Raw genomic sequence first — 27924 nt, 5'->3', positions numbered from 1 at the left:
GGTGGCAGAGCATGGCTTTAATGTTCAAGTTCTAGCATTTGCTACCTGGATTACTTGGAGCAAGTCACTGTCTTCACATGCAAAAACGGACCTGTAATAATGCTGTATTTTGCCATGTATAACATACACCCATGTACAATGCACACCCACACTTTTGTGCACATTATACATGGATTATTCCCATGTTACGAAATCGTTATGCCCATGAATAACGGGTATAATGCTGTGCATTCTTATCTTTCCTTCAAAAACTGCACATTATACACAGCAAAATACAGTACTTCAGTGAATTGTTAAAGAGTCTAATAAGAAAGTCATCAAACTTTTATACAATATAAACTATTAAACCTGTATGTTAAAAAGATAGAATTTGAACCTTTTTCTGGGACTAAAGTTAGGAAGAATTCATTTACTGATCAACTTTAATGTCATTTCATACCAGCGATTTTATTTACACAGCAAGAACATACAAGTATCCATTTTAAATGTCATAGATCATCTCCACATTTCAGAACTTCACTCAGTTGAAGGGCCAAGAAAGGTATTCTTTCCATACCTTTCTTGCCCGTTTTTCTTTGTACAGGGTATGTAGTGCCAGAAAGTACATTATCTTTAAAGGTAACATTTGATTGGAAATCTATTTGATATGTTGGAGAAAGGTGCATTAAAGGGTGCATTTTCCCCCCTATAAATTCAAAAGGCTAAAATAGTAGTCATCTGATCTGTTTAAAATAAGTAAATCATGGGTGGCTATAATTTCAAAGTTGACATTTAATGATGGCAAAGTGTGCTACTTACTAACCAATTCAGAGTACCGTGTCATATCAGACTGAATCCAGTTTTTTATGTTTGAGATCAGTTGGTAAGCCTGTTGTTCCTTAGTACATGGGTACCATAACCTAAAGTTAACAGGTATATTCATATTGCCAGTAGTCTTTGCCAGTAATATTCCAATATTCATTGCCAATATTCATATTGCCAGTAATTGATGTAACTTAAAAAGAAAATTTAGTATCTGCAGTATACAGTTTACTTAATGTTACTGGCTAGTGACAGAACTAGATTCCTTAAGGATTTTGACCCTTATCTTAAAATTTGTAACATATATCAAGAATCACCTGAGGAATTTTAATTGAATATATATTGTTCTAAACCTCGGCCCCAAACCCCAGAATGCAATTTAGTAGTCTATAAGCCATTAGGAGTGTGTGCCTGTATGACTTTTTGTTAAATTAAGGCTCCACCATAACTTCACATCTCTAGTCTAATGTATTTTACTGGTGTGAAGCAAAAGGAACTATTACCAACTAATATGTAAAAGAGAAAAGATACAGTTAATAGAAGTGTAAGTCCCACCTCCAAGTGAATCTTGGAGCATGGTGTGAGTGCTCCAAAATTCAAAGATGTTCCTGAACTACTACTACACTTGAAAACCAAGGGGAATTTCTCTTAGAATCTCTAAAAACCAAAGGAACTAGTCATCACCAAGTATTACTAGATGATCAAGTCTAGATGATTATTTTTAATACAGAAAAATGTAATTCATGCCTTCAGGTTTAAGAATCAAATATGTTTTAATGCACTGGGGTAATGTGGACCCAGGCGTGGTAGGGCTGTGTAGCTACACAGTGTGCACACTGCATCATTGTCATAGTTACAGATCCTCTTGTGTATCCAGCTTTCTTACTAACACATCAAAGTTTGCAGAGACAAAACTAAATCCAAGGACAGGTGGAATATAGTGATTATGTGAGTAACTCGTTGACCCCAATCTTTCAAAGCCAGGCCAGTTTACCCAGTGCATGCAGTACAGCTGTATGAAGTGTCTCGGTGCGTTCTTCTCGAAGGACTATAGCAGCAGCTCGAAGACTAACAGGTCACACAGGTCATCTCATCCACAGGCAGACTGCTTGTACAACAAGAACACTAACATTTCTTTTTAAGTTCAAACAGAACTGTCATAAGACAGACTTGATATATTTTATATATACTGGAAAACTTTAGAAATGGCCATTTATTATTTGGATTAAATGTGTAATTCATTCTGTAATACACAGTACAGTTTTCAGTTTATAGCCAGTCTTCATGTGAGCAGATTCATACCATTGGAATACACAGGAGTTCATAAATAAAAATCTACTCAAGTAGGCAGTAACTAGCAACTTTCAACTCAACAAAGTCTTGGTGTTACGTAGTTCTCTTCACCAAAGATGAGTCTCTCGGATTTCAGCAATAATTTGACCTGCGCCTTGTAATGCCTGCATTAAATATAAAAATCATAAATTCATATTTATAATATTAAAGAATCTGAATATGTGGGGTAATCTCTCTTCTTTAGTATATGATTGATTTATACTAACCATTATCTATCCTGAATCTAGTAAAATACAAACAGAAAAAAAGATTAACCATCATATGAAGACTATAGCTGTATCCAAAGATTAGAGTGTATTTTAAAAATACAGATGTTTATATCTACAACCCAAATGTGAAAAATTTTTTTAAATAACAATACCTTTAGCATATCAGCTGCTTCTTTCCTGCGCTGTGCCATGTCCTCAGATTCAGTCAGAAGGTCGTCCAACAAGGATGACTTATACAGTTGTCCTACTAACTCACTCTGAAGAGTGTCTTTGACGTGATTAACCAAAAAATGCATTACTGCCTTTGGCACACTGCAAAACAAAACAATAAGATGATCCATTTGCTTTAAAATAAAAACCTAAAGTTTTAAAAATGCTACTTCAAAGCAGATTTTAGAATCATCCAGCACTATCATAGTCTGATTTTTATTTTGTATCACTAACCTGTCTTGAATATTCTTTCTGACAATAAGAAAATATGATTTGATGAGTCGTTCAATAACCTCACAATCTCGCTGCTCACGGGCAGATAGTTTTCGTGCAACAGGAACTGGCTAAGTAGAGTGAGGGGGGAAAATATTACTTTTTAGTTCATCTTTTGTAGTGTTTTCCTAGTACTTTGGTTGTCTTTACTAGTCCTCAGCCAAATCCTCATGGCTTACCACATCCAGTAGATTCACAGCGTGGCCTTTTTGTGGGCTGGCTGGCATAATTGGGATTGGTTTTGACTTTTCCTCGGCTAATAACTCTTCTGCTTTTGAAGTTTTCAGCATTCCTCTCCAGTTGCCTGTTGTTGGTTCTTGAACAGCATCTCCAACCCCACCACCTCCAGATGCAACCTGAAAAACAAAAACCAGATGTTCCAAAATCTCTATCAACCATACCAAATCTAACTAGACATAAAGTTTCTTTTGACAGAGGTTAAGGAGAACATCTAGTACCCAGCAGGAGTTGTGACAGGGAAAGAGATGGGGTGGCATGTACAGCTGCAACCCTGGGCTAACTAAGTTAAAAGATTCTACTATAAAATGTTTGTGAGGCCTCCACCAATATTATTTATTTCCTTTCTTCTTTAATATTTGCTGCTTTTCAAAGTTTTTCCTTTTTTCCAAACCCTCTAACACTAGATTGTAGAAAAAGTATAAGATGCCCTTAAAAATGAGATTCCTCATTACAAGCACAAGGAAAAACAGAACTACCGCTCATCTTAAATTCTTCAAAGTAACCTTAAACACTGTTGAACTATAATGTCGCCAACAGTTCTATGAACTCAAGTTACTTTACATTTAGTAAAAAAAAAATCATAGGGTAAAAAACTTTTCAATAAAAGAAATAAAAATATATATACTCATGATATTTAGGCTGATGGTGACTTTAAACTGCCTAAAATGTGAAATAAACCCAAGTTCCCTCAATATCTCTAGAGAAACCATCTGCTTGGAGAAATCTAGTGCTACCACTAATCAGACTGCTTTTTCATCTCCTTTTTTAAGATATCTAGTAGTCTTGATTTCTTTGGGAGTGGGGGGAAGCCAGGATAATGAGAAAACAGTAATTCATCAACATTTAAGAGACCAGATGCTCTTTAAGATCTTATACTCTAAAATGGATAAACAGCACATCTAAAATTTATGGGTAGAAATGAAAATGGCTTACATAAACTTCACAGAACAGTATCATGTCAGTTGTTTAAAAATGTCATTTTTTGGTATCATTCTGGCCTCAATTTGCTAGTTAAGATGAGCTTTACCTAAATATAGGCAGTATATTTACACATTAATTTTTAAATGCCTGGTAACTCACATGAATAACATAACATGAAGTCTTAAGGAAAGTAAGCAAATGCAGGGTGAAGCCATGAGTGAAAACACTGAAGCAACTATTTAAATGGTTCTCTTAAAATCTGAGCACAGTGGGCTGAGAGAAGGTAAGACATGTATCAGATTTTGTTCAAGGTTCAGAACTTTAAATCTGGACAATAAGGAAAGGAGCTAAATCGAATGGCAGAAAAACCAAAAGAATAGGTCTGAAAAATTTACGGATTATTTTCCCCTGAAAAGGTTATCAAGAATTAACAATAGTCCCAAATTCTCACAGCCTCCATTTGCATTAATGTGCGTAAGCTATTGAGGCTCACGTTAAGCTACACACATACAGAGTGACAAGTGCAAACTGAATGGAAGCAGAAGAGAGAAGCCTGAGGGGAGTATCCATTAGTACTGGACAGACAGATCTCAGAACCTTTACAGAGGAAATGTCCAAAAGTACAGTTTCCGTCTGTAATCTTAATTCCCTACCAAAATACTAAATTTGTGACTATTCTTGAATGTAACAGAAAACAGTGGGAAGGCCTATTACTAGGTAAAACAATGCTAAAACTAGAATTAATGCCTTCATACAGGGGTTAGTTAGAGCACAAACATTAAAAACACAACAGAGACAAGGAGTCAGATACCACTGTACAGACACGTTCTTGAATGGTTTTGAAAACAGTGTCTCAGTGAGAACCAAAGGTACTGACATTGCCATTCTGAAACGAGACTCACATTTTTAGTTTCTCTTCTGCTGTCCTGAATTAACTGTTAAAAGATATGTTAAAACATGCGGTTTAAAAAGCAAAATTTCAGTATCAATGGCTTGAAATTCAAAAACTGCAGAATAATTTCCTCTTTAACTTCTTTTTCTAAGTGCATCTTTTATATTGTAAGCAAAAGCATGTCAAGAAAAATGTATAAGTACACACTGTTATATGTAGCCCATATTGATATTCTGCTATTCCGCATATTGTTTCCAGATGATCACGGAGCACCAAACACCTAGGCATGCAGGCTTAGATTAAGAATCAGAACAGACCTTGCCATCAGCCTCAGCAGAAGCAGCAGGGGAGGGCTCCTGGGAGGCAGGTGCCAAAGCACTTGGAACTTTAGAAGACTAAAGGCAAAAAATGCAGGGGAAAAAAATCAAGGATGCCAAAATGCATTCAGAAACATACTATAAATGTGAATTTTTCCCTCTGTATCATAGTGAAGTAACATGAAAAACAAAAGTAATCACGGGACATAAAATTAATGTTCAGGCTGCCTTGTTTCCTATACTAACGCCACCTTTGTCGAAGGCTTTCTTCAGATGGGTATCTAAGGAAATCCAAACCCCAAAACTTCATTTTTACTTTTAGAATCTCTTCTGGTAAAGAATTCGAGGCAATGGGTTTTTAATCACAGAGACAACGTGTGCAGCTATTACAGGTATTATAAACCTGCTATGTGCACACTGCTATTCTCCCTCCCTCTCCAAAACAGCCTCTTGTTATATAATAAAGTCAGTCGTTTACAAAATTGATAAAGTTGCTGAATTTTATAAAAAATAAGGCTGGACACTTAAAATCTACCTGTATGCATTAAAAATACTATTATCTTTAATTTTTAATCTTTCAGTTGCACTTTGCATTCAATATTGTATTAGTTTCAGGTGTACAACATAGGGTCAATTATATACTTAACAAAGTGTTACCCGCCACTCCTGATATTTCCAGTACCCACCTGGCACCATCCGTAATTACAGTATTACTGGCTGTATTCCCTTTGCTACACTTCACATCCTTGTGACTATTTTGTAACTACCAATTTGTACTTCATAATCCCTTCACCTTTTTCACCCAGCTCCCCAACCCTCCTCCCCTCTTTACAGCCTCTTCTTTGTAAACTATACCAATTATCTTTAATTACTCAAAGCCTATTTTTATATTTGCATACCTTTACTCAAACAAGGAAATAGCCCCAATAGAATATTAAAGGGAGAAAAGAATAAAAGTTACTCCTAAGAGTAATACTCTAAGGCTTAGCAATCCATCTTTGTTTAGTGAGAGAATGCTTTAAAAACATCGTTTTTTTTACCTTGTCTCGTGATACAGCTGAAGGTAATTCTCTTGCTAGCCTATTTCTCCTTTGTTCCTGTAAAACACAACCAAGCAAAAACACAAGTGAACATCAGAGCACTGAGATACAAGCCGCCTAAAAAATATTCTGCTTACTTGAAGACTGGGGAAAACGTACAGTATGTCCTGTCACTGTTGGAACTCATGCCATAATTAGATTTTAAAACAAACCATGTAACCCAATGCTTCTCAATCTTTTTTCCTGTCCCAACACACTGGAGGGATACAATGCAACTGTTAGTAACAGTGGCTCCCCTTACCAGGGATTCTGAAACGAGGGGCCATGGGCTGAATCTCATGATGGTCTTTCCCTTCAAGAACCACTGATTTAAACTCTCCCTACATAAAGGTGTCTATAGCATACTATGCAGAATTTAAAGTGCACAGATCACGGAAAATAAGCAAAGCCTTTAAAAACCACTCCTACTTAGACACCTTTGTGTAACAGTCACCATTCCCACACACAAACAACTGTTAAGTTTTAGAAATATCTGTGGTGAAGATCATGCCATAAGATTGTTCCATTTTCTATGCCCTAAACCATCTCCAGGATACAAATGTAGTATTGAAAACTGATAGTCCTTTCTGTAACCTGGCTAATTTAACAAACCAACCAACTGCCCACTCTTCTAGTTTGCTAATATTATCAAAAGTAACTCTAGTACAGGTAGCTACAGAAACCCTGTTAAATTCAAATTGACAGGTACTGAATAACCTACCATATGTCAAGCACCACGAGAGGTGCAAGATTACGAAAATACATAAGCACGTAGGTATTAATAATGACTCTCAGGCAGCATCAACTATAGTAGAAAAAGCATTTAGTTAAAAATTGTTTCTAAGCAGAAAGCATTTCATGAATATTCTCAAACTTGCAAAAAGTTTTAAGTTAATAAAGCTTCACAAGGATGTTTTGTAGTTAATAAAATTTTCTGAATAAAATTTGATTTTCACTTTTAACATGGAAGATGATAAAAAATACACCAGATGATATGGATTTTAACTATTTTCAGAAAAAAAGTTAATGTGTTAAAATGTACATTTTGAAGAGGGACGCAAGCAAAAGACAGGGCAACCCAAAGCCCAGAACTTCTCACCCTAATCTGTCACCAAGCAGTTAAGACCTTAGCAGGCCCTGGAGCCCAGCAGTCCTGGCTTCCTGGCTTTGTTAACTGCACAGGCCACCAACTGTCGACCCTCCTCGGGGTAGAGTAAAGATTACATGAGCATATTCACATAAAGGTCTTTGGCACAGGGTCAGTAAAACCAGAGACATATCATCTGTAGAAAAATAATGATCTGAAAAGTCATATCATGAATGACCTCATTGGTAATTACAAAAACTTCCAGACACAACTCTTCCATAAAGTTGGTCTCAATGTTACAAAAAGTACATCATTATCCTAATATAGTGTCTATATGCTAATTTTGACGTAACTGTTAGCTAGTCTACTTTCCCAGTGTTAAGTGTCTTACTCAGTCATTTTAGATTTTTTCTGACATTAGGAGTCACTTCAGCCATGTAGCTAACAAACAGTTCCCTGTACCTGTTAAAGAGAAGGTGCTCGTTTCTTCCAACAGTGCCCAGCAAAATAAGCACTAAAGCAACAGCTGTTACCGTCTGTGGGTCTCAGGTTCCTCATCTGTTAGTTAACCAAAGGGCTGCGGTCGATAACCCAGGGTCCCTTCCAGTTCCCAAATTCCATGTTTACAATATTCTTTCCATCCATATGCACAAGAGGAAATTTGATATAGAAGGGGACTCTGAGGTCCTACTGTATTAAGGAGTAGCGGAAAAATGTACTGTTCTTGGATAAAAGTGGCAGAGAAAAAAAAGCATCAGATAAATTGCTCTATCCACCAGCCTTGGCTCCATCTGAGATCTTATGAAACTTGCAACATTAACCTCAAATGGGAAGAAAAGACCCATGAAATGCAGCCACCCCAGTAAAAAGAGCACTCTACTTTTCCAAATTTACTATAATGTAGGTAATTCTTAGAATGTCTCCTTCACAGCTTTCAGAGCTGAATGAAAACAATTTTAAACACTGTTTTACGCACTTCAACCTGAATAAACTGCAACAACAGTTACCGAAATGGAGCCAGGCAGTCCTTCAATACTAACTGAATCCCAGATTCTCTCAGTTTCATAAGCAGAGTCTAAGTTACAGTTTCATGAACAGAAAATTCATCCAGGTAGTTTTGAGAATCAAATTTAAGAATATAATGCCATTGGCATACTTCTTAGCATATAACAGACAATAATAAGGTACATGTATGTTTTATAGTCATCCCATGCTTAATATATTTAATATAACTGAGTTGTAACAGATTTTCATCTCTCAAAAAAGGTCATTTAAGTTATATTTACCTCTATATTATTGTTCATTAGCCCACAAGCATCAGCAAAGTCTGGATGTTTTGTGTTGATGTAAGCCAGTTCAATTGCCACTAAGTTATGGACCTAGGAAAAAAGTAAAATAAGGCTATAAAAATATATCAACCAAATTTTACTTTAGGAAATTATGTATATAACTTATTAATCAGGTAATTCTAAATAAGACACTACAGGAAACTGATACCTAAATAAATATCTGACAATCATACCCGAACTGATAAATCTTATGCCAAATACTATAATAATTTGCTCTATCTTTTGAACTATTCTATGTCAGCATCTGAGATTGCATTTCTAAGGGGGGAGATGACACTAAGGTGGTAGATAATATCTACCACCCTGTCTACCTTAAGCAAATCTAAGTTCCAAAGCTACTGCCAGTCTGGTATTAAAACCTCAGATCATTCATTATTCCATGTCAAAGTTTTAGGTCAGGTTCAACATTAAGAAAACATCTCATAATCAAATATAAAGACAATAACTTTAGGTGAAGGACAGATTTAAAGATCTGAAGTAATGACGGAGTAACATTAATTATGAAGTACCTGGTTTATATATTACATGTGGCTCAAAACCCTAGTGGACAATAATCAAAAAGGAAAGCTGAAATTAATTTCACCAACATTGTAGAGATTAAAGTAACTTCTTCATAACAAATCAGAATAGCACTAAAAGGTCAAGAACTAGATGAAAAGGAGCTGTTCAAATGAAAGTCAGTGATAATTCTGTGACATGCGCAGGTGCACCCTGAGAGCATCGGAGGGTCATGACTGCTTGGGAAATAACTAAGCAGCAGCACTTAACATCCTCTACTTCCAAGGAAGGTTTTGTCCTCTTAATAAACCTCCACTGGGGCTCAGGATCCTGATCCAAGGACCCAAATGCAGGAAAACAAAAAAATAAACCTCAGAGTTCTGGCCAAGACGGAGGCATAGGTAGAAACCCTTCGCTTCCTCACATAACCAAAAGGAGGATAACCAATCTAAAAGCAATAAACCAAAAGCGCCAGAAAATCAAACTGTATGGAACTCTGACAACCAAGGAATTAAAGAACAAAATCAACCAAAGCAACCAGATTGGTAAGATGGCGGACCCTGCGGGCCAACTCAGAATAATCTCCGCAATTCGGCAGACCATGGGGACGGCTGGCTGCTGAGCTCAATGGGCTGCATGGGAGGGGCTGACTTAAGGGGACTCAGGTGGCTGTGGGCTACGGCAGCCACCGCAGTGAGAGAAACTCCCAGTCTCAAGCGACAATCCTTTAGGAAGTACGCTAGAGATGAGCAGGTGGACCACACTGTTCCCTCTCTGGCCCCTCCCCCACAGGCAGTGCAGCCGCAGCAAGGAGGGTTGCCCCACCCAGGTGAATACCTAAGGCTCCATCCCTTACAACTTATAAGCTGTGCCAAGACAAAGAAATATGACCCAAATTAAAAATAGTGTAAAGCCTCAGAAAGAGAGCTAAGAGGGGAGGAGATCGCCAATCTATCTGATGAAGAATTTAAAGCCCTGGTAATCAAAATGCTCACAGAACTGATTGAGCTTAGTCAAAAAATGAAAAAACAAATGAAGGATAAATGAAGGATACCCAAAGTGAAAATATTCATGGAACCAACAGTGACAGGAAGGAAACTAGGGATCAAAGCAACAATTTTGAACAAAAGAAACATCCAACTGGAACAAAATGAAGAAACAAGAATTCAAAAAAGTGAAGAGTCTCTTACAAACCCTTGGGACAACCTGAAATGTTCCAATATCCAAATTATAGGGGTGCCAGAGGAGAAGAACAGCAGCAAGAAACTGAAAACTTATTTGAACAAATAATGAAGGAAAACTTCCCCAATCTGGCAAAGAAAATAGACTTCCAGGAAGTCCAGGAAGCCCAGAGAGTCCTAAAGAAGTTGGACCCAAATAGGAACACACCAAGGCACATTATCATTAAGTTATCTAAGATTAAAAATAAAGAATCTTAAAAGCAGCAAGAGGAAAGGAGACAGTTACCTACAAAGGAGTGCCCATGAGACTGCCAGCTGATTTCTCAAAAGAAACCTTACAGGCAAGAAGGAGCTGGAAAGAAGTATTTAAAGTCATGAAAGGCAAGGACCTACATCCAAGATTGCTCTATCCAGCAAAACTTTCATTTAGAATGAAAGGACAGATAAAGTGCTTCCCAGATAAGGTCAAGTTAAAGGAGTTCATCACCACCAAGCCATTACTATATGAAGTATTAAAGGGACTTATCTAAGAAGAGGAAGATAAAAAATATGAATAGTAAAATGACAACAAACGCACAACTACCAACAAATGAACTTTAAAAAAAAAACAACAAAAATAAAAACTAAGCAAACAACCAGAACAGGAACAGAATCAAAGAAAATGGACATCACACAGAGGTATTTCAGTTCAGAGGAGGAAGGGAGCAATAGGGGGGCAAAAGTACAGGGAAGAAGCACATAATTAGTAGGCATAAAATAGACCGGGAGAGATAAAAATGGCATAGGAAACAGAGGACTCAAAGATCTTATATGTACAACCCATGGACATGAACTAAGTGGAGGGAATGCTGGAGGGGGATAAAGTGGAGGGAATTGGGAAAACTGTAATATCGTAATCAATAAAAAAATTTTAAACCCTCAGCCAACAATTAGAGACATGATGATAAATTGTAGCATTTTTATTTTTAAGGACAGCAGCAACACACAAAAGTAAGAAACCATGATATTAAAGTATTAGGTCATCAAACAAACTGTAGAAATGGCCAAATTATCTTGATGTACATCAGAGTTAAAATGAGAGCTTGCTATAAAGCTCAGCTTACTGAGGCTGAAGATAAAACTAATTTGCCATTAGATCAGTGTTCATTCCAACATTAACAGCAAAGCTATTCACAAACCTCAATAATTCCCTTCTCGTGAAAACCCGTGGCTGCAGACTAACAATGATTAAATATGAAGAAAAACACATTTTGTATCAGAATTATTAAAGTTTCCTTTGAAATAAAACCGAAATCCACTTTTTTTTCTTCCCAATACATTGGGAAACATTATGCCTGAACTCTAATCAAAATGCTGTACAACTACAGTGATGATTTGTGAAAAAACAGCTCACCATTTCATTTGTAACTGGCAACCGTTTACGAAGAAGACAAGTCACTACTTCAACTATAGCATCATGAAGTTTAGGAAACCGCAATAGCTCCTATTACATGGTAGAAGAAAGAAAAAACAATCCATTTTGTTTAAAGTGAAATTACATAATCACTGAAAATACTGAATTAGATTTGGAAGCTACATTTAAGTATATTATGCCAAATCACTTTTAGATAGGGAACTACATATTTTAACTTTTAGCCCATTTTATTTATTTCCTCCCTCCCTGTGAAATTGCTACCTCATGTCATTTACTGCCTAATCTGAATGAAGCCTGTTACACTTCTCGTTACCTGTGTACTGTAATTGCTACAGTGCTGAATGATCCTTTGCATTTCCTCATGAACCAGCTCGACACAACGGAGGCTGGGCTCTTCTAGACGTTTGATCTGCCGCTTGACCAGTAACTCAAAGGAAACTTCAGGCACAAACAAAGCTGGACGAGGACCCTAAAAAAGTTCAATTTTGAGGTCTTATAGCTACATAAAATTTTATTTCTTCCCAAAGGTTGAAATAAATCACTTCGGTTTTTTTTTCATGAAAATGCTTCCCAATTTGATGTATGAGTGCAAAATAATAAGCTGTACAATATAGGTTTTAAAAAATGAAAGGTTTAGCCTCATTTCAAAAAATTCTGAGTTGAACATACTTACAGTAGCATTTCTAATGGCAGTCAATATGTCAATAGTGTTAAGGCCACCTAGGGGGTCAACAGATTCTAAGGTTCTTCCAAAAGTCTCATGGAAAATGTAACAGATTCTAGCACCACCGCATCTGAAAGGTAATGACAATGAAGTATATGCCATCTAGTATTATTAAAAGAAGCTGCAAGATAGAAGTTTTTCTATGAGCTTTAAGCTTGACTCGTCATCTGAGAGTCTCAGATAAACAGTTACACTTAGACCACTCCCATTTCCATGTGTCCTCAACTCCACCGTGAACCAGTTTCTCTGATATTTGTCTAAAATGAGGAAAGGAGTCATTTCATTAAAAGAATTTTCTCTATTCCCACCCCCCGCTTCCATGTTTGTCTGTCTGTCTGTCTCTCACGCACACACAGTAACTGTTCTCCCAGGAAACATCAGCTCTGAGAACTAGTCGGCATCTTTTCCCTGCCCTACTTTTCTTCTACTCAGCTAACTCTGCCATCGAGCACAAAAGCGGCCACATATCACACAGAAACAAACAGAGCTGTGTTCCAGTAAAACTCACGCACACTAAAATATGAACTTTGTTTAAAAAATTTTTAAACATGTAAAAACACACAAAGAAAATCATTCTTAACCAATGGACTACAGTTTGCCTACACCTGCTTTAAAAAAAATTAAATGGCTGCATACTAAGCATCTCATATTTCTTATTTTAATGATTAGAAATGCTAGTGTTATCTTTTACTTTTTGATTCAAGTGCAGCCAAATTCTATAAATATCTTTGTCTTCCCAAGTAATCCCTTTCTATTTTCACCATCACTATTCACTACTTCCTTAGAGTAGTCTAGGCAAAAGGTTCAGGTCTAATATTATGCTACGTGAAATAAGACAGACACAAAAGGACATTTATGATATGTTTCCCTGTATATAGAACAGGCATATTCATAGGGACAGAAAGTAAATTAGAGGGTACCAGGGGCTGGTACAGGGGAGAACGAGGAAATATTACTTAAATGGATACAGAGTTTTTGTTGGGTGATGAGAAACTTTGGAAATAGATACTATTTAATGGTTATACGATATTGTGTATATAATTAATACCACTGAATTATACACTTAAAAATGGTTCGAATTACCAGTAACTGGTATTTCTGCCTCCAACCTTTCCATTTTCAAATAATTTTCATAAAGACCAGAATTATCCTTCTAAAACAGTTACCCCTCTGACCAACAGTATTCTTTATACTAAGAAGTTCTATAAATTCTAAAGATAATCGACTTTTCACAATACTGTTCTTAGACACCTTTCATGCCTTACTATCCTGTTACGTCCCGTCACTCTACATGCTACTCTCTAAATACACCTTGGACTGTTCTTTGCTCTTCCAAAGCCTGAAACACCCTTCTACTTACTGCTTTCCCAAATTCTATTCAGGGCCCAACACAAATGCATTTTTAACCAGGGAGCCCTCTCAGTCCCTCAAAGAAGTGTAAATGGTTCTCTCTTCAGTGTTCTAAAGGCTTGATGAGGTAGTTTATTACCTGCTTATAAAACTCTGTGTATGTTACATGCACTTTTCTGGCTATGTAGCGTATTTAATACAAAGTACATAAATAAAAAATACTTGATTTATATTCCTTTTTGCCACCTAACCAAGCATCATGTTACCTTGACCTACCTCACTTACTAAACTCTTTAAAGGCTCATCTTAGTAATATTTATTTTCTTCAATATGCCATACATATAATAACCATCCAACAATTAGTTTGTTAAGTAGTCTATCACTTTATAGAGTTAAATCACAAAAATGGCCACTAGGATCACACAAAAATACATAGAACTGCCCTGACAGGTGTGGCTCAGTGGGTTGGATGTCATCCTGCAAAGTGAAAGGTCGCTGGTTCAATTCCTAGTCAGGGCACATGCCTGGGTTGCAGGCCAGGTCCCCAGTTGGGAGTATGTGAGAGGCAACCGATCCAGGTTTCTTGTGCATCAATGTTTCTCTCGCTCTTTCTCCCTCTCTCCCTCTCTCCCTCTCTCTCTAAAAATAAGTAAAATCTTAAAAAAAAAAATATCCTCCTGGTGTGGCTCAGCAGATTGAGTGCCAACCTGTAAACCAAAGGGTCACTAGTTTGATTCCCAGTCAAGGCACATGCCTGGATTATGGACTACAGTCCCAGTAGGGGTGTGCAAAAGGCAGCCACACATTGATGTTTCTTTCCCTTTCTCCCTTCCCCTTTCTCTAAAAATAAATAAATAAATATGTGTATAATTGGTGAATGTTAGTAAGAGCTACTACACCTTGTACCAAATTTTACTTTCCCATTTTGTTACTGTACTACAGTTATGCAAGATGGCAACAAGTTGAAGGGTAAACAGGACCACTCTGGGGATTCATTTGTAACTTCCCGGAAGTCTAAATTATTTCAAATGAAAAAAAATAAATAAAAATAAAAAATAAATTATTTCAAACGAAAAGATCTTTTTAATAGAATTTAGAGAAATAGACATTGTTAAATACTATAAATAATAAAACAGTAGCCCTGGCTGGTGTGGCTCAGTGGACTGAGCAGGGGCCTGTGAAGCAAAGGTCGCTGGTTCAATTCCCAGTCAGGGCACATGCCTGGGTTGCAGGCCAGGTCCCCAGTAGGGGACACATGAGAGGCAACCACACATTGATGTTTCTCTCCCACTCTTTCTCCTTCCCTTCCCCTCTCTCTAAAAATAAATAAATAAAATATTTTTAAAAAACTCACTCTTCCTTAAAATGTAAAAAAAAATAAAAATAAAACAGTAAATCTATTAATAGTATGACAATAATAAGGAACTTTGAGGATGTTATATCCTTTGATCTCCTAACTCCACTTCTAGGAATTTATCCTAAGGACTTACTTGGATACGTGTCTCAAAGACAGTCAATGGCAGCACTACTGTTTATATTTGTGTATAACTGAAAACAAACTATCAATAGTATGGGACTGATTCAACAAATGATAATATATCTAAAAATAAAACTCTATGTAAACCTTAAGATTGATATTACAAATGTACAATATTGTTTATGACATGTTGGTTTAAGAAATGATTCCAAAATAACATGTATAGCACCCTGTTTTTAAAGATGGGCAATACAAGCATATTTATATTTTACAGATGCATAAAAATATCTAGATTAATGCCAAAATTAGCAGGTCTTACTTTTGGATGATGGAATTAAAAATAATTTTGTCCTTATGCTTTATTCTTTTTCTTATATATATTTTATTATTTTTTTCATGAACAGTTATACAGTGCATATTAAAGAAACAACAAACTTTTAAAAAAGATTTTATTTATTTTTAGAGAGGGGGGAGGGAGGAAGAGAAGGAGAGAAGCATCAATGTGTGATTGCCTCTCACATGCCCCCTACTGGGGCCCTGGCCCTACAACTCAGGCATGTGGCCTGACTGGGAATCGACCCTTTGGTTTGCAGGCTGGCATTCAGTCCACTGACCATACCAGCCAGGGTACAACAAGTATTTTAAAAGTTAAATTATGAAATATTCTTAAGTGCTCATCAATTAAAGTCTTAGAAAAAATATCTGAAATTTTTACTGTGTTGTACATAGTTTATAAAGAATTTTAACACACACATCCTACCATTTCTACAAGATATCATCCTACCATTCCTACAAAATAATATTCCTGTTTTATAGGTAATAAATCACAGATAATCTTGGAGTACCTTTGTCACTGTAACAAAAGATAAAGTAACCTATCAATCCAATAGCCAAGTTGACAGAGAAATGTCTTACTTACAGTTCTGAAGTTTCAATGTATTTTGCAGTTCCTTCAATAGTGTTACAATATTCTGTGGCAAATTTGGTAATAAGCTGGAGTAAAGTAGCACTTTTATCATCCACAGGTTCACCATAGCTATTTAGAAGAGACTGATACTGAGCAGCTAGAACATTTATTCTTGTCTTCAACTCTGGTAAGCAGTCTCTGATGTGATGCATCAGTAACCTAACAGATTAAAAAGGATTTGAAAGTAAAATTGTGTATTTTGAAGAACCAAACAGGTCAAATTTTAAAAATGCAAATAATAGGAAACCTGTCAAATAACATGCCTTGGCAGGAAATGATGCAATCTTAGAGGGTAATTAAGTCTGAAAGAAAATGATATGAAGGAAGCTGTCTTGATCAATACTTTTTATATTCACTTTGAACCCATCAAATTATAGCAGTTGCTAGAGAACAACATACAAGTTGAAGAAAATTAATTTAAATTATTGCAGTTACCTCAGAGAAAGGAAGCTACTCAATCCAATTTTACCTACACAATTTTGGTTCCTGACTTATCTTTTACAATGGGTCCTCAGCATAGTGAAAATCCTATAAAAATCCAAGACCATCAGCCTTTAATTTATTTAGGGCATAAGACAAAAGTAAAAATAGCCTTAACTTCATTCATTATAAATTATCTAGAAAGGTACTCCAGTCCCTCTACCATTTCATTTGTAGGTATTCAGAATTTAAGGTATGTAACTTAAATTACCTTTATGAATAGGAATAAAAGACATTAAATTAAGAAAAGATTATATGAAAATTAGAAATATTAATTCAATTCCTGAAATCCAAAGTTTAACTGAAGTCATCAGCTATCTAGTACTATCATCAAAAGTAAACTGACTCTCAAGAATGTTGTAATTTGGACATTTTAAAATTCACTGTGGCATTCCTAGACTACATGATATTTAATGCCAACCACCCCAATAAAAACTGACCTCTACAGGACAAGAACCTACTGTATAAGAAACAGAAAGTGAAGTTGTACACGCAAGGACATTAGGAAAATATAAGGAACTGAAAATGAAAGGTCTCAAATACTTACTGGCAAACAAAAAACATACCATTTTCCAAGGGTTTCATTACCTGTTTAGAGTCCTAGCAAGATATTTTGTTCCATTTCGGTTAGCCAAAGATGGGTATTTCTTTTGAAGGAAAGCATATTCATCACGGATTGAATCAGTTACACTTTTCTTATTGTTAATATCTAGCTGGCTCCTGCAGGTGAAAATAAAAAGAATGTTCAGCTGAAGTCCATGTGGTCCTCTATGCACCTTGGACAATGATGGTGGTGATGATGATGATACAGAAGGACCAGGTACTGTTCGTAATGCCTAACATGGACCGTTTTTATTTAATTCCCACAATAATTCTCTGTGGTAGGCATTATCTCATTTTATAGTAAAGACCTACACTCAGGGAGATTAACCAACTTACCAAAGGTCACATATTGAGTAGTTCAGCCAAGATTCAAACCACGTGACAAACCAAGTAAAGCCTAAACAGTTTACGACTCCTCATTACCATTAACTATAGTTATAAATTTACTCTTAAGTAAAAGGATGAACATGTGAAAAAATATTTTGTCTGTGGGCAGGCAACTAATTTCTAGCAAAAATAATTAAGTTAACTTGACCAGCAGTCATCTACAAATGAAAGTGTTACACACACCACCTGTTTGCCTGTAAAGAGCAATCAGTAGTGGGAATTTCAAGAGAAAGTTTGGAGTTCGGATGAGGTAGGAAGACACATGAATAGGAGCAGACAGCTGTAGTGGATCTTAGATGATACTTAATAAAACATTTTAATTTTAAAAGGTCTGAGACACAAAACATGAGGTGTCATTTAAACCCATGTTATACCTACTTTGTGGGTGATATGACCAGTTCAGTGCTTCTGACTTTTATTAAGACTTTGGTAAATATAAAACTTGAGTTTTCTGTTTATAAAATGGACATCAGCTCCTACTTCAGGGATGTTATAAGGGTTCAAAGAGACACCATTTGAAAACTGATCACAGTAGAGTATCTAAAACATAATGACACCCTTTCCTTTCCATAATTTTTAATACCAGCCACTTATAATTAGGGTATGTTTAATAAAAGTCACATCCTGGCAATTATATGGAATCACTAATGCTAGAAGTTAAACCAATCTATTAATATCCTGCCACCTTAACAAACACTTTCTTGATTGGGTATAAATTACATAATACTTTCCCCTTCTTATCCAGTGCCATCTTCATATATAACATAATAGGCTGGAATGTTTTGAGCCGAGCTATTAAGTTTCCTTCCGTTTCGTGGCACTGCTTACTTTGAAAACTGCTGCCTACAAAAGGTTTTCACGAATCTCTCTTCTCTGCTCAGAGCAATGAATACTTTAGCAGTACAAAGATGATAGTAAAAGGGGAAAAAATAGGGACACTATTCCATGTCAGAATTATTTTAAAACTTCAGATTTGCTTTGAAAGGAAAATGCTGCAGTTCTCAGCTCGTTCTTGATTGCTAACCTGTTGACTACCCCAATGATTCCAAGTTTGACGGGGATAACCCTTCCCATTAACACATCCATGGCATCGGTACCCGCATCCATGAGATCCAATTTAGTGATTACAGCGAGAGTTCTGCGACCTGGTAAATGCAAAAAAGAAAAAAATGACCCAGTAAACGAAGCTCTTAAGAATAAAGAAAACTTATCATCTATAATCCTGCTGAAGACTACCTCTTCTCATCAGTTTGATAATGCTTTTCTTTTTTTTCTTTTTTAAAAATTTTATTTATCTTTAGAGGGGAAGGGAAGGAGAGAGGGAGAGAAATATATCAAGATACAGTTGCCTCTCGTGCATCCCCTGTCGGGTACTGGCCTGCAACCCAGGCATGTGCCCTGACTGGGAAGCGAACCATGGTTGTTTGGTTCACAAGCCCGCACTCAATCCACTGAGCTACCCCAGCCAGGGTTGATAATGCTTTTTTTAAAAATATGTATTTATTTTTAGAGAGAGGGGACAGGAAGGAGAAAGAGAGGGAGAGAAACATCAAAGTGTGGTTGGCTCTCATGTGTCCCCTACTGGGGACCTGACCTGCAACCCAGGCATGTGCCCTGACCGGGAATCGAACCGGCGACGCCTTGCTTCACTTCACAGGCCTGTGCTCAATCCACTGAGCCACACCAGCCAGGGCAATAATGCTTTTCTAACCTTTGTTTATGAACACTTTTAAAATCTAATTTTAATCATGTATGGTTTTTTAATTTCGCATAAAAATTTTTATTAGCTCTCAGGGCTAACTTTTTAATAAGCATTTTAAAATCTGTTTAAAATTCACTCATTCCTGGTGTACAGTTCTATGAGTTTTCATAGGTTTTATCTATTTATTTTTAGAGGGGAAGGGAAGGAGAAAGGGAGAGAAATATCAATGTATGGTTGCCTCTCCCGCAGTCCCTGCTGGGAACTGGCCTGCAACCCAGGCACGCACCCTGACTGGGAATCGAACCACAGTAGTTTGGTTCACAGGCCTGCACTCAATCCACTGAGCTACACCAGCCAGGGCAGTTCTATGAGTTTTAACAAGTAGAAAGAGTTTATCACTGACACCTCAAGACAAAGTTCCATTATGCCCCAATTTTTCTTATACTATCCAATCAAACCCATTTTTCATACTGGCTTTGCTTTTTCCAGAATGTTATATAAATGGAGTTATATACATGACCTTTTGAATCTACCTTCTTTCACTTGGCATAATGCATTTGAGAGTTATCCATGTTGTTGCATTTATCAATTGTGCATTCCCTTTTACTGCTGAATAGTATTCCGTGGTATGGATATGAAGCATTGGCCAAAAAGTCCATGTGGCTTTTCCCATAAAATAAAGGACACATTTTCATGTTCATTAATAACTATTGATTTGGATATTTTGAGGATGTTGGCTATCTCCTGCATGGTATAACATTGATTGTTCTCAGTTAATGTCTCAATTTGATCTCAACCAACTTCAGCTGGTCTACCTGACAGTGAAACATCAGCCAGCCAGAAATCTCCAGCGAAACTTCACAAACCACTTTGACACATTCGATTAGTCACAGCACCTTCTCCATACACTGCACAAATCTTTTTTCTGAGTTTCAATAGACTTTTTACCTTTCTTGAAATAAAGCGCAACACGCCAAAAATGTTGCTTATTTTCTTCCATCTTAAATATTAAAATGGCTATAAAAATTCACCAGTATCGACGAGTTCTTTTAAAAATGCACACTGATATGACAGCTGTCATGAGGCAACCTAACGAAATTTTCAAGTGAAGTTGAAGACAACTAAGTGCTACTAGAGCCATCTTACAGAAAAACACGAACGAACTTTTTGGCCAACCCAATACTATGGTTTGGTTATTCATTCCCCATTTGAAAACATCTGAGTTGTTTCCAGTTTTAGCAGATTATAATTAAAACTACTACAGACATTGGAATACAGGTTTTTATATGAACATGGGTTTTCTTTTAACATGGTTAATTACCTAGTGTTGATCTAACTTTTTAAGAAACTGACAAGCTGTTTCCCAAACTGGCTATACCATTCCCACCAGCAACGTATGAGAGTTCCAGCTGCTGCTCTGCCCAGTGTCCAATTTTACACATGGCATTTTCAATTAAAAGCATTTTTCTATTTGTTCCAAATCTACAAAGTCATCCTTTTTAATGATTTAATTTTCTATACTCATCTACTTAATCATTCTTACTGTGGGTCATATATTAAGTTGATTCCAATTTTTTGATACTGTAATGCTAGATTATATTACTTCTTAATAATATATTAAGATTTCTAGATCAAAAGTATGGCCCTGACTGGTCTGACTCAGTGGGTTAGGCATCATCCGCAAACCAAAAGGTCGCTGATTCAATTCCTCGTCAGGGCACATGCCTGGGTTGCAGGCCAGTCCACAGCTGGGGGTGTGAGGGAGGCAACCAATCAATGTTTCACTTGTGCATTGATGTTTCTCTCTTTCTCCCTCCTTTTTCCTCTCTCTAAAAATAAATAAAATCTTTTTTTAAAAAAAAGTATGATCATATTTATGGCTCACAGGTCTGTTTAAATTATAATTAATCCATATAAAATGCTTAATAGTTTGCTATGAATAAAAAATAAAAATAAATCTCTTGGACCCTGGCTGGTGTAGCTCAGTGGATTGAGTTTGGGCTGCAAACCAAAGGGTCACAGGTTCAATTCCCAGTCAGGGCACATGCCTGGGTTGTGGGCCAGGTCCCCAGTAGGGGGCATGTGTAAGGCAACCACACACTGATGTTTCTCTCCTTCTCTTTCTCCCTCCCTTCCCCTCTCTCTAAAAATAAATAAATATTTTTAAAAAATAAATAAATCTCTTGGTATAGTTTATCTTTTAATTTAAATTTAAAATGAACATTAATTACTTGCTAATAAAATAGGGTTTAAGATTTATTTTTAGAGAGAGGGGAAGGGAGAGAGAAGGAGAGGAAGAGAAACTTTGGTGTGTGGTTGCCCCTCACACCCCCCTACTGGGGACCTGGCCTGCAATCCACTGAGCTATACCAACCAGGGCAAAAGTTTCTTAAAAACTTCAAATTAAAAAAATTTACGCCTGGCTGGTGTAGTTCAGTGGATTGAGTGCGGGCCTGCGAACCACACGATCGCGGTTTGATTCCCAGTCAGGGCACATCCCAGGTTGCAGGCTGGCTCCTTGCAGGCCAGTTCCCAGCAGGGGACGCATGAAAGGCAACCATACAGTGATGTTTCTCTCCCTCTCTCCTTCCCTTCCCCTCTAAACATAAATAAATAAAATCTTTAAAAAGAAAAAATTTAATGTCTGTTTATAGGAATTCTAATTAGCAGTCTTAGGACTAACATTTCTTATCAAATTTTTATTTGAAATTCTTCTTCAAAGAGCCCACTGACCCTCCAAATACTTAAGTAAAAAAAACTGTCTCCTGTGTGGAGCAAAGCATGTATTTCTTAGCAGCAATACTAACTACCCTCTCACCAGCTGGTATGTTAAATATATTAAGAGATGCACACTATAGCATCAGTCAAGTATCATACACTGACCCCACAGTCTGAACTAACCCTTGGGGTTACAAATGCTTCATAAAAGGATTTTACCTTTGTTTCTAAAAATCTCCCCTTTTGAGAACATCTAAATGTTTCATACCTCAGAAGAATGTAGGTACCATAATTATCTACTAAAATATAAATAATCTACAATTATCTACTGTTGGAGTTAATTATTCTCATAAGTATTTTTTGGGTGGGTCAAAAAGTTCTCGTTTTTTTCTGTAACATGACTCTAGCAGCACTTAGTTGTCTTCGACTTCACTTGAAAATTTTGTTAGGTTGCCTCATGACAGCTGTCATATCAGTGTGCATTTTTTAAAAAACATATCAGAACTGGTGAATTTTTGTAGCCATTTTAATATTGACAATGCAAAAAATAAGCAACATTTTTGGCCTATCATGCTTAATTTTTCAAGAAAGGTAAACAGGCAACTGAAACTCAGAAAAAAGATTTGTGCAGTGAATGGAGAAGGTGCTGACTGATTGAACATGTCAAAGTTTCATGCTGGAGATTTCTGGCTGGACAATGCTTCATGGTCAGGTAGACCAGTTGAAGTTGGTAGTGATCAAATTGAGACTTTAACTGAGAACAATCAATGTTATACCATGCGGGAGATAGCCAACATCCTAAAAATATCCAAATCAATAAAGTTATTGATGAACATGAAAATTTTGGTTTTTATTTTATGGAAAAAAACCATATGGACTTTTTGGCCAATCCAATACACTAAGAAACTCTTTTTGCAAAGCCATCATATTTTTAAATGAGGTAACCATTTACAAATATGGACATTACGGTAAAGTATTTTTGCATAGCCTGTACAGAAATTTATTAAAACTTTATTTTTCCACCAGAATTTCTATTTGAAACTATAAGCAAAATAGGAAAGTATTATTTTTACAATGTATGAACAGCCAGAGCTATTTCTTTTAAAATTAAAAAGTATTTTCTTATTTTTTAAGGTTTTATTTATTTATCTTTAGAGGGGAAGTGAAGGAGAGAGAGAAATATCACTGTATGGTTGCCTCCCATGCATCCCTTGCTGGGAACTGGCCTGCAACCCAGGCATGTGCCCTGACTGGGAATCAACTTCAATCCTTTGGTTCACAGGCCCGCGCTCAATCCACTGAGCTACATGAGCCAGGGCTAAAAAGTATTTTCTTGAAAGTAAATAGATTTTTTAATCCTCATCTGAGAATATGTTTATTGATTTTAGCAAGAGAGGAAGGGAGAGAGAAAAGAGAAACACTGATGTGTGAGATTAACATCGACCTGATGCCTCCCGTACGCACCCTGACCAGAAAGATCAAATCTGCAATATTTTGGTATATGGGATGATGCTCCAACCAACTTAACCACGCAGCCAGGGAAAAAGAGGTATATTTACCAATATTAACCAAACATCTCAATAAATATTAACATCTGTCCTTACCATCTGGATCTACCTCTCTTGAAATTTTAAGTGCCTCTGATGTTGCCATATCTGTATTAGCAGCAGTGACAGCAAGGATAATGGAATTTGGATTACTGATGAACCGAAGAATGAGCTCTCTGATCTGAAGCTCAATATCTTTAGGTTGATCACCTACAGGCACCTAAACCAAACAGAGATGAGCAAGAAACTAGTAATAAAAATTGACTCAGCTTTTTCCCCATTTTATCCAGAGTATAGGTATTACTCCATTTATAGATAGTTAAAAAGAAATCATATACTATAGTGGTATATATGTACAAGTCGCAAAATGTATCTCTTGCAAATATCAAGTTTACCATGTTAACAATTGGTCAATGTTAATTACTTTGAGACACGTTCACTCATTCATTCAATTAGCAAAGTATTCACACCCTATAGTATTGCAGAAACTGTTCTACATGTCAGATTATATCATAGTTGTGAATAAAAATAATTCTTGTCTTCATACAGCTTGTATGTTAGTGGTTAAAAGCAGATAGTAAACAAACAAATACAGTTTCTAGGTAGCAGGAGGCTGATGAAGGCTACCCTGAAAACAGAACTGAAGGCAACAGAATTAGAGAACGTTATACTTTTAAATTGGATTGTGCTTTTAAACAGAGTGATCAGGGAAGACCTCACTCAGATAATGACATTTGAGAGGAAGTTATAAAATGAAAGAGATGAGGGAGAAGTACATATTGTAAAAATAAGGAGCCAAGAGAATCTGCTGACATGTATAGGGTGTGGGACGGGTACCACAAACTTTTTAGCCAAGCAGCTGGCAGAACAGAGTTGTCATTTATTGAGATGGGGAAGATTACAGAGGGATCAAATCAGGGTGAGGAATGGGTCAGGAATTGGGTATTAAACATCAAGTTCTATATGTCAAGTAGACAGTTGGCTATACAGTTCTGGAGATGAATATACAAGTCTGGAGATACTTAAATACTGTCAGCATATAGTTTCTCGTGTATTTAAAGCCATACTACTGGATGAGATCATTAAGGGGCTAAGTGTACTCCCTTAACAAGAGGGGCTAAGTGTACTCCCTTAACAAGAGGTCCAAAAACTGAGCTCTGGGACACTCACTGTTTAGACATTGAGAAGATAAGAAACCAGCAAAAGAGACTTGAAGGAGTGGCCAGTGAAGTAACCCTGTAGAGGTGGAACTGGAAGACAAGTTAAGAGTGGTCCAAGGAGAAGAAAGGGCTCAACTATATATCAAGTGCTGCTAAGAGATCAAGTTGATTGCAAATATATACATACATACATGATTATTCTCATATAGAGTTGAGGAAAAACCACATTTGTTCAAGTGAAAACAAACATAACCAAATCCACAATGAGTATCAATGATTCTTTACCTTGGTCATTCCTGGCAAATCCACAAGTGTCAGATTGACAACATTGGGTGAAAAAATCTTAAGATGAATTGGTTCAGGGCTTACTCCCTAAAAATAAGTTTTAAAATATCACATTAAAATCATATGGAAATTTCAATGAAATATAAAAATGTTAAAGTAAACCTCACTTCAAGTAGACAGATATTAGGTGCTGTTAAATATGAATTAAACCATGATCCCTAAAAACATTTCAAAAGTCAACACCTGATGAAACACACGGACAGTAAAGCAGCAAGGGACAGAGCGCATTACAATCTTGTTGCACCCCGTACCCCTAATACAACTTACTTCCCCTGTATTTCAGTTTTTTCTCGATTCTAAGCAGATACCATTTCTTAAATCCGTTTAGTAGACAGTGCTGAACAAAAGAATAATGTATCACTATGCAAATTTATGAGGACCTTGAGCTCAGAAAGTAAACAAGCTATCCAAATCAATTTGGTTCCTGATCTTCAACTATCAAGTGGCAAGAGTGTATCTGGAAGAGATTCGTCAGAAAATTTTTCTGGATCTCCACTTCCCTGAATTTGAATACTAAGAATCTGGATAGTAAAAACAAAAAAGAATCTGGATAGTGTGAAATACCCCTATTTTTCCCCTCCCCTACACTAAGATTATTACACAGTCTCTTCACTACTAGCCCTGTACATGTTTTAGAGTTGAGTTAGCTACATGTAAAAAGTCACATGTAGTTACAAAATGTTCATAATTTGTCTTTTTTTACACATCATTCTTTATTCTTTAAAATGTACTATATTTATCCACCTTATGTCTTCCTTCATTAACCCACTCAAAATTCCAATTTCCCAAACAGCTTTATTGGAACATCTTTTACTCTGAATTCTCTATACAATTGTATTTGCTATATTAGATTACTCTGAACTACTTTTCTATTTTTAATGTACCACTGTTCCAAAGTCATTACAGGCTAATAATATTCAGCATTCAGCATACCTACCTCATTTGTATATTTCTCAGGCATTCCCTTATCATGCCCAATACAGTGCTTTCCCCAAAAGCCTAAACAACAACAATCTCACAGATACTTCAAATCTTTCAAAGCTTTATGTTACCCATATGAAATGATTTAGATATTTTCACATATAAAATTACTTACTGCAGATCAAAGTATCACATACTTTATTATAAATGTAATTTATGAAAGATTTTCCGAAGATTTGAGGGTAGGGGCCTCTTATTTTTTGGACACTGCGGATGACATATCCCCACCATAAATTAAATGTCTTGGTTGTGCAGGGACTCTATCCTTCATGACATTCAGTTCGTGACTAAAACCTTTCCCTTTGAATTGCCAACCATATTCACTCTGAATTCTAGTACTATGTAAAACTGCCAACGATTCTTGAGTTCAGTAAATCCATTGGAATCACAAGAAAGATTAGTTCAGACTGATGTTATAATTATTAACATCCCAAAAGTCAAAATTATCCCTGATATGATTACAGGACTGAGGACAAGCTAAGCTAGTTTCCTGCCACTTTTCTATTATCCAACCCAGTCGTTAGAAATGCAGGAACATATGGCAGCAGTAGTGGTAACTCAAAGGTTACCAGCCTTGACAGAGTTCAGTAATGAACAAAGCTGAGTCAATCACTGATAAAGAAACAAATATCCCATATAGGCATAAAGAATTAACATGGCTCCAAAAATGTCTGTTAGGAAATAACCTTTCTAGCCCAGCATCTGGCAAGTAAAAGGGTTCAACAAGTATTTGTTAAATATTGGTAATAGGCTGGCTGCCCACTTGTAGGATTAAATGTGCCTCTAGGTAATATAAGAACGGAGGTTAAATAAAAAGGAAAGAAAGAGAAAAGTAATAGGAATAAGGGAAAGATGATTTAAGGAGGGAGTCTGATAGTACCTAGTATCAAGATTAAAGGTATGTTAAATATCTAATTTATCTTGAATTCCCAGAATCTTAGGAAACAAAAAAATAATTTAGTTGCTGCCATGGCCAAGTGGCTCAGGTGGTTGGAGCGTTGTCCCGTACACCAAAAGGGCTCAGGTTCAATTCTCAGTCAAGGCATAGACCTAGGCTGCAGCTTCTATCCCCAGGTGTTTAATTCACTCTGTCACTCTCTCCTTCCCCTTTCTCTGAGGTCAATAAACATATCCTTGGATGAGGATAAAATATAGTAAATAATTTTTTTAAATTAAAGTTTCTAACATTACAGTTGACACTTGAAAAATATGGGTTTGAACTACCTGGTTCCATGTACATATGAATTTTTTCAACTGATCTGCATGCACAGTTCAAACCCATGCTTTTCAAGGTTCAATGTCACAACTGGGAACCCAAACACACAGTGCCAGGATGTCCCATTACCCCACTGTTGTTCGTTCAAGAGTTGACTGTACTTTTCATATACGCTGACATAAAAATATTTCTCTTGGCATTCATAAGAAAATCCAGCCTTACTCAGTATAGAGACCTTTAAGACCAAGAATAAACATCTACATGAAATATGTGACAGTATGTAAAAGGTCTAAGAAACAAAAGGATTTTAAGTAGTTTTTTAAATATGTTATTTTATTTTATTTTATTTTAGAGAGAGGGGAGGGAAGGAGAAAGAGAGGGAGAGAAACATCAATGTGTGGTTGCCTCTCACATGGCCCCAACTGGGGAAGGTGACCACAACC

The 27924-nt window shown here is 36.5% G+C and overlaps 2 protein-coding genes across 10 annotated transcripts in view; one reads left to right on the top strand and one right to left on the bottom strand.

Moving 5' to 3' along the window:
* The window catches only part of YARS2 (tyrosyl-tRNA synthetase 2), a 41917-nt gene that overhangs the window by 7498 nt on the left and 6495 nt on the right, over positions 1 to 27924 (top strand). The window contains exons 6-7 of one of the 2 annotated variants that reach the window (XR_005081733.2): positions 16401 to 16469; positions 17536 to 17555. The exons of the other annotated variant lie outside the window; for it this stretch is intronic. The gene's annotated coding sequence lies outside the window, so the exon portion shown is untranslated. Of the gene's footprint in view, positions 1 to 16400; positions 16470 to 17535; positions 17556 to 27924 lie in introns of those variants that run through there. 2 annotated transcript variants of the gene reach the window in all.
* Positions 399 to 27924, bottom strand: part of DNM1L (dynamin 1 like) — a 46407-nt gene continuing 18881 nt past the window's right edge. For 2 of the 8 annotated variants that reach the window (XM_053661480.1, XM_053661482.1), the window contains 15 exons: positions 25225 to 25311; positions 23837 to 23999; positions 18837 to 18957; positions 17411 to 17542; positions 16295 to 16501; positions 12498 to 12618; positions 12138 to 12293; positions 11804 to 11893; positions 8669 to 8761; positions 6257 to 6313; positions 5217 to 5294; positions 3026 to 3202; positions 2808 to 2917; positions 2516 to 2675; positions 400 to 2258 (listed from right to left, as the gene is read on the bottom strand). In XM_053661480.1, coding sequence (XP_053517455.1) covers positions 2202 to 2258; positions 2516 to 2675; positions 2808 to 2917; positions 3026 to 3202; positions 5217 to 5294; positions 6257 to 6313; positions 8669 to 8761; positions 11804 to 11893; positions 12138 to 12293; positions 12498 to 12618; positions 16295 to 16501; positions 17411 to 17542; positions 18837 to 18957; positions 23837 to 23999; positions 25225 to 25311 — 1809 coding nt within the window. In that variant the 3' untranslated portion in view covers positions 400 to 2201. Of the gene's footprint in view, positions 2259 to 2515; positions 2676 to 2807; positions 2918 to 3025; positions 3203 to 4909; positions 4943 to 5216; positions 5295 to 6256; positions 6314 to 8668; positions 8762 to 11803; positions 11894 to 12137; positions 12294 to 12497; positions 12619 to 16294; positions 16502 to 17410; positions 17543 to 18836; positions 18958 to 23836; positions 24000 to 25224; positions 25312 to 27924 lie in introns of all 8 variants that reach the window. The other 6 variants (XM_053661483.1, XM_053661485.1, XM_053661484.1 and 3 more) reach the window with 4 other exon arrangements.

This window comes from Artibeus jamaicensis, unplaced genomic scaffold (genome assembly GCF_021234435.1).
Source record: "Artibeus jamaicensis isolate MK-2021 breed Jamaican fruit bat unplaced genomic scaffold, CSHL_Jam_final contig_233, whole genome shotgun sequence".
Lineage (NCBI taxonomy): Eukaryota > Metazoa > Chordata > Mammalia > Chiroptera > Phyllostomidae > Artibeus > Artibeus jamaicensis.
The sequence above is the reverse complement of the archived record's forward strand: the minus strand, read 5'-3'. Positions and strand labels throughout refer to the sequence as shown.